Source organism: Coffea eugenioides, chromosome 5 (assembly GCF_003713205.1).
Source record: "Coffea eugenioides isolate CCC68of chromosome 5, Ceug_1.0, whole genome shotgun sequence".
NCBI classification, from domain to species: Eukaryota; Viridiplantae; Streptophyta; class Magnoliopsida; order Gentianales; family Rubiaceae; genus Coffea; species Coffea eugenioides.
In genome coordinates this window covers 18,893,791-18,904,837 of record NC_040039.1, presented here as the reverse complement: position 1 = coordinate 18,904,837, position 11,047 = coordinate 18,893,791, and the positions used below count along the sequence as shown (strand labels likewise).

Genomic DNA, 11,047 nt, shown 5'->3' with positions numbered 1-11,047 from the left:
TTAAAACAAATAATCATGGATATGCCTCCTCCAGAAGTCAATCATAAAATCAGATAGGGGCTAGAGAGTTTATGCTTGTCTGATTATCACCTTGTCGGCACAATAATTTTACTTAAGTATTGATGGTTGAAGTACAAATAAATCTCCTTAGCAGAAAATGCCGTAATTGTTGGTAGAGAAGAAAAGCCAGTGTACCGATCATTTTCCTTTGCCAAGCATATTTTGGAGACGAGATTGAAACTCTCGTTGTTTTGCACGAAAGGTTGAGCTGCATACTCTTCCAATGGCATCCACTGCAGCAAACATTGATAAGCAAAGTCAGGATTATGTAAAGGATCCACGTGGTTCGATGCAATGTGCTGAACATCGAATGAGCAAATGTAAAACGTCTTTTCACTAATAAGTTTCAGATTAATGAGGTAGTAATTAGTAATTGGTAATTTTGGGATCTAGATATGAATTATAACATGTAACACTTGGTTCTAAGATAGGAAATTCTGAGCTAAGACTTAACTTCTCTTGTTTCGGCTCAGAGCTTCGATAAACTTCTGAGATTCTAACAACAACAGCTATTCCAAGCAATGCAAGCTTTTTATTTTATGAATCTTGATGCCTGCTATGACTCTACATTTTTTCAAGCTTCATTCTGATGGCCTAAAATCTAGTACTTCCCTTCAAGAGATCAACCTCCTTTAGCTCTTTCAATAATTCACAAAAACAAGTGACAAAACTTGATTAAACCTTTGGCTTCAAGCTATCCATTTGGGCAAAATTTCTTAAGAGTGTTTGTTTCTGCTATCTATTCAGAATAACTTGTCATACCAGTGGCAATGAAGTGTCTAATGTCTCATAGATCGCGGTAAGGGCCTTTGTTGATAAAAGTATTGTGAAGTATCTCGACAACCCAAACACATGATGACAATGTTTTGTGGGAAGAGAGAAAATTAATGTTTCTAGCTCAATGCTTAGGATTTTCAGCATAACCATTTATAATACCTTTCTTTGACTGCAAACTAGTGCTACATCAGGTCCACAAGTGAATTATAACAGGAAGGACTCAAACTTTTCCACTTAGTGAAGAAATAATATAGACCAATGATCATTAAAAGATGATTTTCACGCTCAGCTGTTTAGGGATTTGTGGTGCAGTCTATAAAAAAGAAAGCAACATAAGATTCATAGTCAACTATAGAATTCACCTTTGCTGCCTCAATCTCAGAATCTTGCTTCTGCACATCAAAAGAGAGTGGTTGCATTTTGCAAACAAAAAACAAATCTGACTTTTCAAAGAATGCTTTGTGGCTTTGCCTGTAGTTATACATAAATTGTAGCTTTCAGAATCTCCAAGAAGTAACAAAAGAAGGAAAAAGAAACGAACTCTTTGCGGCCTTTCTGAATTATGCAACTCCTTGGAACAGAATGCTTGGTTTACCATATTCCATCCAAAATATTGGCAAGCAAATCAGACTTACCTGAAGGCAAGGACTTCCAAGAATCTTGTTTCAATCTGAAACAGAAATCAAAATTGTTTCTGAGATCTGTTGGCAAATGTTAAACACGGTACTTATTTTGTTACATGAACCTCACAAGCCACAATTGACGACTTACTCCTGTCTCCTCTTTTACTTCTCTAATAGCAGCTGCCGAAATATCCTCACCCTGTCAACGCACAGAGAAAAGTATCTATACTTGTGCTTAAACCAACTGTTCTAGAGTCAATCAAAGATATAGAAACATACTGCACCTCATTTACTACACCAGTTGGCAGCTTCCAAACTCCATTATTTTTTAATTTTCCCTTCTTTTCTTGGACAACTAGGACCTATTTTAATAGACAAAAGGTGAATTATACACTTAACTCATACCAACAAGATAAAAATATAAAGAAACACCAGTGAAATGTAAGATTAATGAGGAAAAAACAAAACCTCTTGATCATGATTCACTACCAAAGCACCAATTCCAACTCGGTGAGAGGCATTTACAGGCAGCCTAGGAGCACTGACTGGAAGCCAATTTACAAGCATCAAATATCCTGGCTCAGCATGATGGTACTGAAATCCCTCCTGCATCATATGAAGTAGCAGAATATAATGCAAACATTCTTCTAAAAGCAAAATCAACAGTGAACAAAAGAAGAATAATGTGGTTAATTTAGGTTTGATATATTCCTTCCCCAATGGATAATCAAGGCTGGAAAACAATAACCTAATTTCTTGGAGAGGCTTTAGTCCAACCACTTCATGGAAAAAAGGCATAAACATGTTCAACTGAATAACATTTCTTCTTTCCTATCTTTTGAGATGTTAGGATCTAGTCAACCTACAGGCACAGATGATCCGTCCCTAATGTAAAGAAGAGGGGAAATAACAGACTGAAAGAAAGAAAAGCACTTAAATGGGAGATAATATATCAGAACAGGAATGGTACGGAACCTGCAGGAAGATCTGGGGAAGAATAGAAAGGGGGAAAGGAAAGAGAAGGCTAAAGTGTAATTTTCTAGGAAGAAGCATCTTGTGTATTATTCATTTTTAGTATCAAGAGAACTGATTACAAATTCCTTGCTTTGCGATAAAGCACAAGAAATCACAGATTTATTTCGAACCTGCTAGATTACCTTTTATTATATTACTTCACTTGATGAGAGCTACATTACCTTACTTCTATTATTTAATAGTCTTCACTTAATGAAACTTTATTCTTACTCACCTTCACTCTACTTGGGCTTTTAGGTTCAAAATCCATTGGCGTTTCTGTCATGTTATCTTAAGATAACTTCTGGCAGAATATAATAACATTACAGATTGTAATTAACTTATGGGACATGATTGTTTTTGGATTGAATTTCCTTCTACAAATAAATGCTAAGATGCAGATTATAGAACAGTTTCATCTCCATTGGAATCGCTGTTTTTATCAGTCTCAAGTGTTCTCATTATCCTGGTCATGGTAAACAACTCCAATATATGTTCCAGTCTTCCAGACTACGGTTCATTTTTTTCATGTCCGCAAAAACAATCATGCTTCCTCACAATTCGCAAACTAAAGAAAGTTTCTGGTAGGTAAGGATATATTGTCACCTTAACGGCAGGTTCAACAAGATTGACAAGCATGATAGGCAGTTTGATCCAAATAGCCTTCCTTCCCTGTTGAAATTAAGCCATACTTCACTTTGAATAGAAAGACACTCAACAAGTTGAGCAACATATATTTAGGAAATGAATCAAAAAATGTGAAACAACAGAAGGCATTAGGGTGACACTTTTGACAGGGAACAGCATCTTGGGTTCAGAAACAACACAAAGAATGTGAAAGGGTCATTAACTAAAATAAATGCCATTGTTTTTTCCTCTTTCTCCCAATACATATAAAATGACAACCCTACTACGTTTGAAGGACAATCCAGAGATAGAAAAGAGTTAAGTTAGTCAAAGTTTACTTGACTAAAAATAAGGAAGCTATGAGCAAATAGCCAGTGGAAACCATTGTCCTCTTGCAGATTGTGAAGATGCATAAGAATAAAGCTTTGATCAAAATGTCAGCATAAGTAAATTACAAAAAATGCTGGCTGAAACTTGTCTTAGAACGGATATCTTTGACAGTAAATCCATTTTTGAAGGGATTATAAACTCATATATAAAACAATATACTGATGTAGTGCAGCCAAATGAACTGAAGTATAATCTGCGCTCACAATTGCTAGTTGTCCATTGGAAACTAGTATGGGTAAAAGTTAAATAATAATCACTACAGCAGTTCAGAAAAATGTAAAGAATGTGTTGGGTGGACCATGTACACGGGGCGCACTAGTATTAATCATTCACCATCAACAATTACTAGTTGTCCATCAGAAAATAGTTTGGATAAAAAGTTAAAAACTAATCACTATAATAGTGTGGAAAAATGTGGAGAATATGTTAGGTGAACTATGTGCACCACGTGATGCACTAGTGTTTATCACTCATTGTCAATTAATGGTAGTGGATCATTTTTTAATCCTTGTTCGATAGACCTCAGATAAGTAAAAGCCCTCAATAATATTTTGTGCCTTTTGATTGGTATTAGTGTATTTCTACGTGGCACATGCAGTGTACCTAATATTTCTCCGAATAATATGACTTCCAACCTCCAAAATATCCCATGGGAGTAAGTCCAACAATAAAATTTTTGATACGGGGAAAATAAAGGCTATTAGTCCATTTTCAGCCTGAAAAGTTGGCAGGAACGGTAAACAAACTCTCAGAACTGTTTAGATTGAAGGGTGGTTACTCCATTGAAAAGGACATTTAGAAATCGTGCCAACTAAAGAACATTTCAGAAGGAAATAAGAGATTGTTGTTCATCAAAGAAATTGATTACCTGTTCCTTCCATTGTGATATTGAAGCTCTAAGCGCAATGATAAAGTTGCCAGGTTCCATTGGCTTAATCATGTCCACTACAATTCCTCCGCAGGTATCTTCGATTCCTTCAAGTAATTCCACATGATGAACTTCATTCTCATAAGTCTTTTGTCTTTTAACCATTGTAGAGTATTGCATAACCGACATGAATTTGATGAAGGTTGGAGTAGTAGCTGTAAATATATCATCAGAGGAGGTAATCATATAAGTGATAGTGAAATATTAAGATCAAATATTGTAACTTTGTGAGCTAAAAGACATCTGTAAACCATTAATAGTTGTTTCGGTATAAATCAATCTCCAGATTTAACCAGAACCTTATTTGTAAATTTTAAATATACCACCCTGAGAAGAACAACCTCCTTGAACTTTAGATATACCCAGGAGTGGATATTGCTGTTTGTTTGCTAGACAAATTGTGGAAAATGAAGGAAAGTTAATTTTTCTAATATATGTTTGGTTTTCCTGAAAATTTTCTTGTACTTTCTTTCACTTTCCTACATTTTGTGTCCTGCAAAATAGGATTTTGAAAGAAAATGACCGGTTAGATGCAAAAACTTTAACTTCCCATTTTTCTAAACTTTAACTTCCCATTTTTTCTAAAATCATTTTAGAGAGTTCCAGTAGTTGAATATGAGTTTGGTGCTAATCAAATTGGATATTAACATTGCACTTATTCCAAGAGAATTACTTCTTGGATACTCTCCAAATAAAATTGTAATTCAATAAAAAAAATATCTAGTTATTTATAAAATTAATTTTACGGAAATTGGTATTACACTTTGGAAAGTAATTTGATAAATAAGTTTATGAAGATAAAAATGTACAGATGGGTAGTTGTTTAGAAGTTATCTGTTATTTGTGGTTAACTAACATAATTTGAAATTCCTCTTTTGAAAAAACTAAAAACTCTAATAAAAGTTAGAAAAAGTGGAAAACTTTATATGGTTGGTCCATTTTGCCCTTGCTTGTAAGGGCAAAAGAGAGATTTTAAAAGATGACAGAAATTGTAAGACTATAAGCTTACTCAAACTTTATACATGGTAACATGTGTTTTTAAACTCAGTCCAGATCGTTCGATCCGACCGATTGAATCGAGAATCAGACAAGTGTCTAATTCGAGTTGCTATAAAAAATCGATTACCAGAGACCCTATCAAAGCCGATAAAAATTCGGGTTCATTCAAGGTTGAACTGGAAAATAGGATTTGGAAACTCGAATCTTAACTTCTTAAGCTTTTGCACTTTTTGTCCAAGTAAAAAAAAAATCTTTCGCTTTCTCAAATTGCAAACAAATCAATAAGGGTGGCAACGGAGGCGGGTGCCCGCGGGAGTAGAAATGAGGCGAGGCGGGGGGAGAAAATTTCACCTTGCCTTAAAACGAGGAGGGGACGGAGCAACATACACCCGCTCCGTCCCCCATATGCAAAAAAAGAATCTATATATTTATATATTTATAGATATATATATAATACATATATACACACAATATAATAATTTAGTTATAATTCAATTCTTTATATTTAATAATATAATTAGTAACATAATTGTAAACATACAATTATAACTTGGTCCTATTACATCTCAGTCGTATGTTTTAATGTCATTTTCATGGTATTGACATGTTGCTAATCTTCTTTAGTTATTAGTATTTGTAACTCGTTGAATGGTCTAAAGTTGAGTAATTGAGCAGGTCTTTATTCAATATTTTGAAATAGAATTAGTAATAAAATTATTTTGTAGATGAGCAGATTGTTAAATATGATAAATTGATTTCTTCCTAGGCGGAGGTGAAGCAGGGGGCTGGGGACGGAAACTACTAGTACTTATTATTATTATTATAATAGAAAAGTAAACAATCTACTAGTACCTCCTATTGCTTTCTATGTGGAATCGAGAGAAACTAACCTTATTTGTTCTTGTCTGCCACTGGCCACCGAAAAGAAACAATCTTGTCATTCTTAATCAATAAGACCCGAGAGAAAACAAGGAAGAAAAGGAACCAACTACCTATTCCTCTGCTTGTTAACACCGAGAGATAAACAACAGAAAGCTTTCTTCCCTTCTCCACCCGCAAATGTCAGCCAAGAATCAAGAAAAACTCTAGCTCCACATCGAGGGAGAGAAACCAGAATTGTTTCGACTTAAAACCGCAAGGAATAGGAGGCAATTTACTAAGTTTTCCTTCCATTTCCAGTTAGCAATGTTTTCGAATGAGTTAGAGCCAAGAAAGGGATCATCAAAGCTGGAAAAATTTGGTAAACGTTTCTGCATGTTGCCTGATAGAAACTGTCACCTTTTATATATATTTCAGAAAAATTCTGATGCGTAAGATTAATGAGAGTTCATCAAATGTTATCTCTAAAATCAATGTGAAAATTAATGAGTCTTGGCAAGAGCCAGACAGACGATCTGCCAACTTTTAGGGTACACCCTAGAAGAAAGTGAGACCGTTACAGGTAGTATCAAAGCTATTCACAACTGCATAGTTCTTATTTAAACTACTATTTCACTCAAATTCTATGTCTAAACCCACATTTTTGGGTAAGAGATGGCATATAATCCATTTACCATTGAACGACTAGTAAAATTATTCACCTTAAGATGGAGAATTTGCACCAATCTTCAAGATCTCACTACTGGTTCTTTACCTTTAGCTCATCAAATATCGGATAACAACTTCAAACGAACATAATAATTTATATATATATATGTTTATAGATGTATATATAATACATATATACACACAATATAATAATTTAGTTATACTCCGATCCAATTCTTTATATTTAATAATATAATTAGTAACATGATTGTAAACATACAATTATAACTTGGTCCTATTACATCTCAGTCGTATGTTTTAATGTCATTTTCATGGTATTGACAGGTTGCTAATCTTATTTAGTTATTAGTATTTGTAACTCGTTGAATGGTTTAAAGTTGAGTAATTGAGCAGGTCTTTATTGAATATTTTGAAATAGAAAGAGTGATAAAATTATCTCGTAGATGAGCAGATTATTAAATATGATAAATTGATTTCTTCCGAGGAGGAGGCGGAGCAGGGGGTTTGGGGATGGGAGAGATATTTGACAACAGAGTGGGGGTGGGGGATCCTTCACACGCCCCAACCCCACCCCATTGCCACTCTTACAAATCAATGATGGGGAAGTTTCTTCATCTACACCTAAAAGAAAACTAGGAGAAGGAAGGAAAATTGATAGATCTAAAGATCTAAAACATCAATTGAAACAAGGAAACATCAGCGAAGCAAAGAAATAGAAGGGAAAGCAGAGAATAAGGAGCTTTCATGACATTAATTTGTTTGATAAGAAATCTATGATGGACACCTAGATTGGAAGACAATTTTTTTTTTCTTTTAAAGAAAGACTAGAAGACAAACAAACGAGCTGGAGTGTGGAAACTTTATGATGGGGACATAAGAAAATGCAAAGCTTTCACGGCGGAGAAGAAGAGCTAATAAGGAATTCCCTTTTAAATTTAAAACTTTTCTTATATTATACTTTGACCTCTTACTATTTTAGACAATCATAATTACACACCTAAAGTTCTTTGTTATTTTTATTTTCAACCTTAGTTTCTGTATGTTTACAAAGGTCATTAATTTTCATTCTAGATTCATCATCTTATAGAATTAGAAACTAATTAATATGCATTTTAGCTATACAAACGTTAAGCTGACCGAACATACGAGTCAATCATTATAACTTAGTTACTATAAATTTGATCCCTTAATCATAGGACATCTAGGGAAAAATTGAAATCACTATAAGTACATAAGTATTCTATTTGTTTTGTTTCACTTGTCATTAAAATATATTTATATCATCATTATGACATCATCGGTTCGACTCTTGGACTAACCGATTGGACTCATTGATTCCTGAACTTTGCCGAACCATTACCTGATCCAAAATTCAAAACATTGGTAGTAACATATTGTTCTCTTCGACTTTATTTGCCACTAATTTCATATTTAAGAGCCGGTGAAATTAAAAAAGTAAAAGGGTATAAATTTCTTTTAAAAGTGAGATTCACATAACGTATAAGTTCATTTATAGGTATTTTTTAGGTTCATATTTTGCTTCGCGTCCCCTCACTCATGAAACTTCTGATTACAAATATTTTGCTCTCATCCCTAATATCAGATATTATTTGCATAATAGGTTTTCTCTTTATCTCAATTACTCTTCTTCTTTCTTTCTTTTTTCTATGTTTTGCGAATTATTTATTTATGTATGTTCTAAGCATTGTTTAGTGCTATGCATGGAGTGATATTAAATTATCTAACAAAAGTTATCATATTAAGGAATGAAAGGAATAACCTACCCTTTCAAAGTTGGGCAGGACTGAAAATTTACAATTTTACACTATAAAATCATCAATTAATTTAACTAGTAGGTATTTCATCTAAAGCTCTTTGCATGTAATTTGAATATAATACAATTATTTTAGTACCATAGTTTTGTAACCTGATCTGACTAATTGATCAAAGTCCTTATGCAACTTGATTGTAATATAGATGCTCATGGAATCACACATCTGTAGTAAGATAGCGATGGAAAAGTTAGTGCAAGAGATGGAAATTTGAAATCTTGAAGAGTTCAAAGTTTTCTTTGTAGAAAAAGTTTGAGTGATTTCGATTTTGATTATTATTACGGGATTAGGATACAATCTTGAAACTATATATTGCTTATAGAGTACCTATAGATTATTCAGGAGGTCCATACTTATCAACTAATCTAGCATTTGTTGATTTTGAAAAGCTAAAGTAATAAAGTTTAGAATACTTATTAAACCCGGTCTGACAAGATACTCGGCTGAGGAACCAAATCAATGGGTCATTGGTTCGACCAAATAGATCATGGATTTGACCGGTGGGTATTAATTTAATATTTATAAATATAAAATAGTAATTTTAATATACATAAAGTATCTAATAAAGTGTTTTTAAATACTAATTATTGTACGTAGAAGATTTAATTTCAGTCTATATAATATAATGAAAATATAGATATTAATAGAAGATTTAATTTCATTTTATTATACTTTTACATAAATAAATAATAGAGTCAAATATAAAATAAAATTGTGTCACTTGTTTTAAAAAATATATAACATTATTTTTTTCATTGTTCTATTTTTATTTAAAAATAATTTTTCTAACTACTCAAATATTGAGAAGTTGAAAATTAAAAGGATTAATTGTATAACAGAAAAGTAAACAATTTTATTAAAAATAATAATTAGTTATCAAATAAAAACTAAACAAGTGGTAAATTCTCATGCATATTTAAATGAAAATCCAATGTACCAAGTCAAAAGCATATGTATGCTTTATTTCAAAAATAAAGATCTACAATTGTAAAAATAAAATAAAATAAAAAGATCAATTATAACAATTGAACCAGCAGGTCAAATGAATTTGATCGAATCAATTCCTTGTCTAATCAAACTAGAGACCTAGTTCGGCCTAATGCTCGGCCATCAGCCCAATCGGTTCGGCCAGCCCTTGTTTAATAACTATGGTCAAGTACCTTTTGTTATTTTCATTGTAAAGCATACTGCACTTCATTTCCAAAGCATGACTTAAAGTATCAAACTGTACTTATAATCCCAATGGCTATCTATCGTAAGTTTTCTTTCTTTTTCCTTCAATCCCTCCCAAGTCCCAACCCTCTCACACCCTAACAACCTCCCCAATTGTCAGGCCATGATTCAAACTACTGTACATGTTTACTTGGGCGAATCCAGTGATTATTGTAAGCTAAAATTAAAGTCCATTAACATTAAATAAATAGAATTAACATTTGTAAAATAGGAGGACTGCAGATTTATGAAAAGGAAAAGTAAGGGAAACCAAATTGGAACACAATTGTCTAGAAGCGGAAAAGAAATCGAAGAAAAGAATTGTATCCAGAAGGCAATAGGCAATACAATGCCTTACATACCTTTGACTGCAAAAGAGAGAAACTGATTACAGCTTACGAACTTTATCTGTCATGCAGAGCAGCAGAGGCAACCAAATTCAGAGTAGTTTTTCCCCAAACAGAAATTCTGTGTAGAAGATGGATAATAAAAGTGAAGGGCATAAATAATGTACATTAAAGACCGAATTCCTTTCTTACATTTTTTTTTTTGGTAAAACCTTTTTTACATTATCAAGGCCCGAGCAGCCACTTGAGGCTTTTTTTGATTGCCAAGTACATTTTATACTCGTTTCAGAAATTAAAAAAAAAAGAAGCAAATTTTTATACCATACAATTATTGAAAAACGACTAAAAGAGTGGCTTTCAAGTTGACGGGCTAAGTCAAGTCTTTGTAAGTTTTTCATTATTTCTTTCTTCCGCCGGCTCTTTGTTTCGTCAACCTAAAGTATTGGACGGGCTTTGGAAAATTTTGCAGGATCTGCCTGGGTTTGTTGACCGTCCACTTCCTTGTCCTTTTAACATTAGGGATAATTTTAGAAACCTCCCCTGAGGTTTCTGACTATTCCAGGAAGCTCCCCTCTGGTTTAAAAAATTATACTTAACTCCCCTATGATTAGTATTTCAGTAACAATATAGACTTAGTATGCTAAATTTGTCCTCAAAAATCCTAAAACACCCCTTCATTATTGAAAAGGG

General features: G+C 33.2%; 1 protein-coding gene across 2 annotated transcripts; it reads right to left on the bottom strand.

Annotated features, from left to right (window-relative positions):
* LOC113770773 (nudix hydrolase 10-like) lies at positions 1–10,588 on the bottom strand. Of its 2 annotated transcripts, XM_027315350.1 has the most exons (9): positions 10,373–10,588; positions 4,360–4,574; positions 3,081–3,146; positions 1,929–2,066; positions 1,745–1,822; positions 1,609–1,659; positions 1,473–1,507; positions 1,200–1,308; positions 1–293 (listed from the first exon to the last, which is right to left on the bottom strand). In XM_027315350.1, exons 2-9 carry the CDS (start codon positions 4,546–4,548, stop codon positions 87–89), a joined length of 873 nt encoding a protein of 290 aa, XP_027171151.1. In that variant the 5' UTR covers positions 4,549–4,574; positions 10,373–10,588; the 3' UTR covers positions 1–86. The 2 variants fall into 2 exon arrangements, with proteins under 2 accessions (XP_027171151.1, XP_027171154.1); XM_027315353.1 differs by lacking the exon at positions 3,081–3,146.
* Positions 10,589–11,047: the final 459 nt, after the last annotated feature.

Excerpts from the sequence above, each read along its gene's own strand:
- LOC113770773 (XM_027315350.1), bottom strand. The coding sequence starts at position 4,548 with ATGTCGGTTATGCAATACTCTACAATGGTTAAAAGACAAAAGACTTAT. Across the intron at positions 1,823-1,928 it reads TAGTGAATCATGATCAAGAG|GTCCTAGTTGTCCAAGAAAA; the intron begins GTTTTGTTTTTT and ends CTATTAAAATAG. Across the intron at positions 1,660-1,744 it reads CAACTGGTGTAGTAAATGAG|GGTGAGGATATTTCGGCAGC; the intron begins GTGCAGTATGTT and ends GTGCGTTGACAG.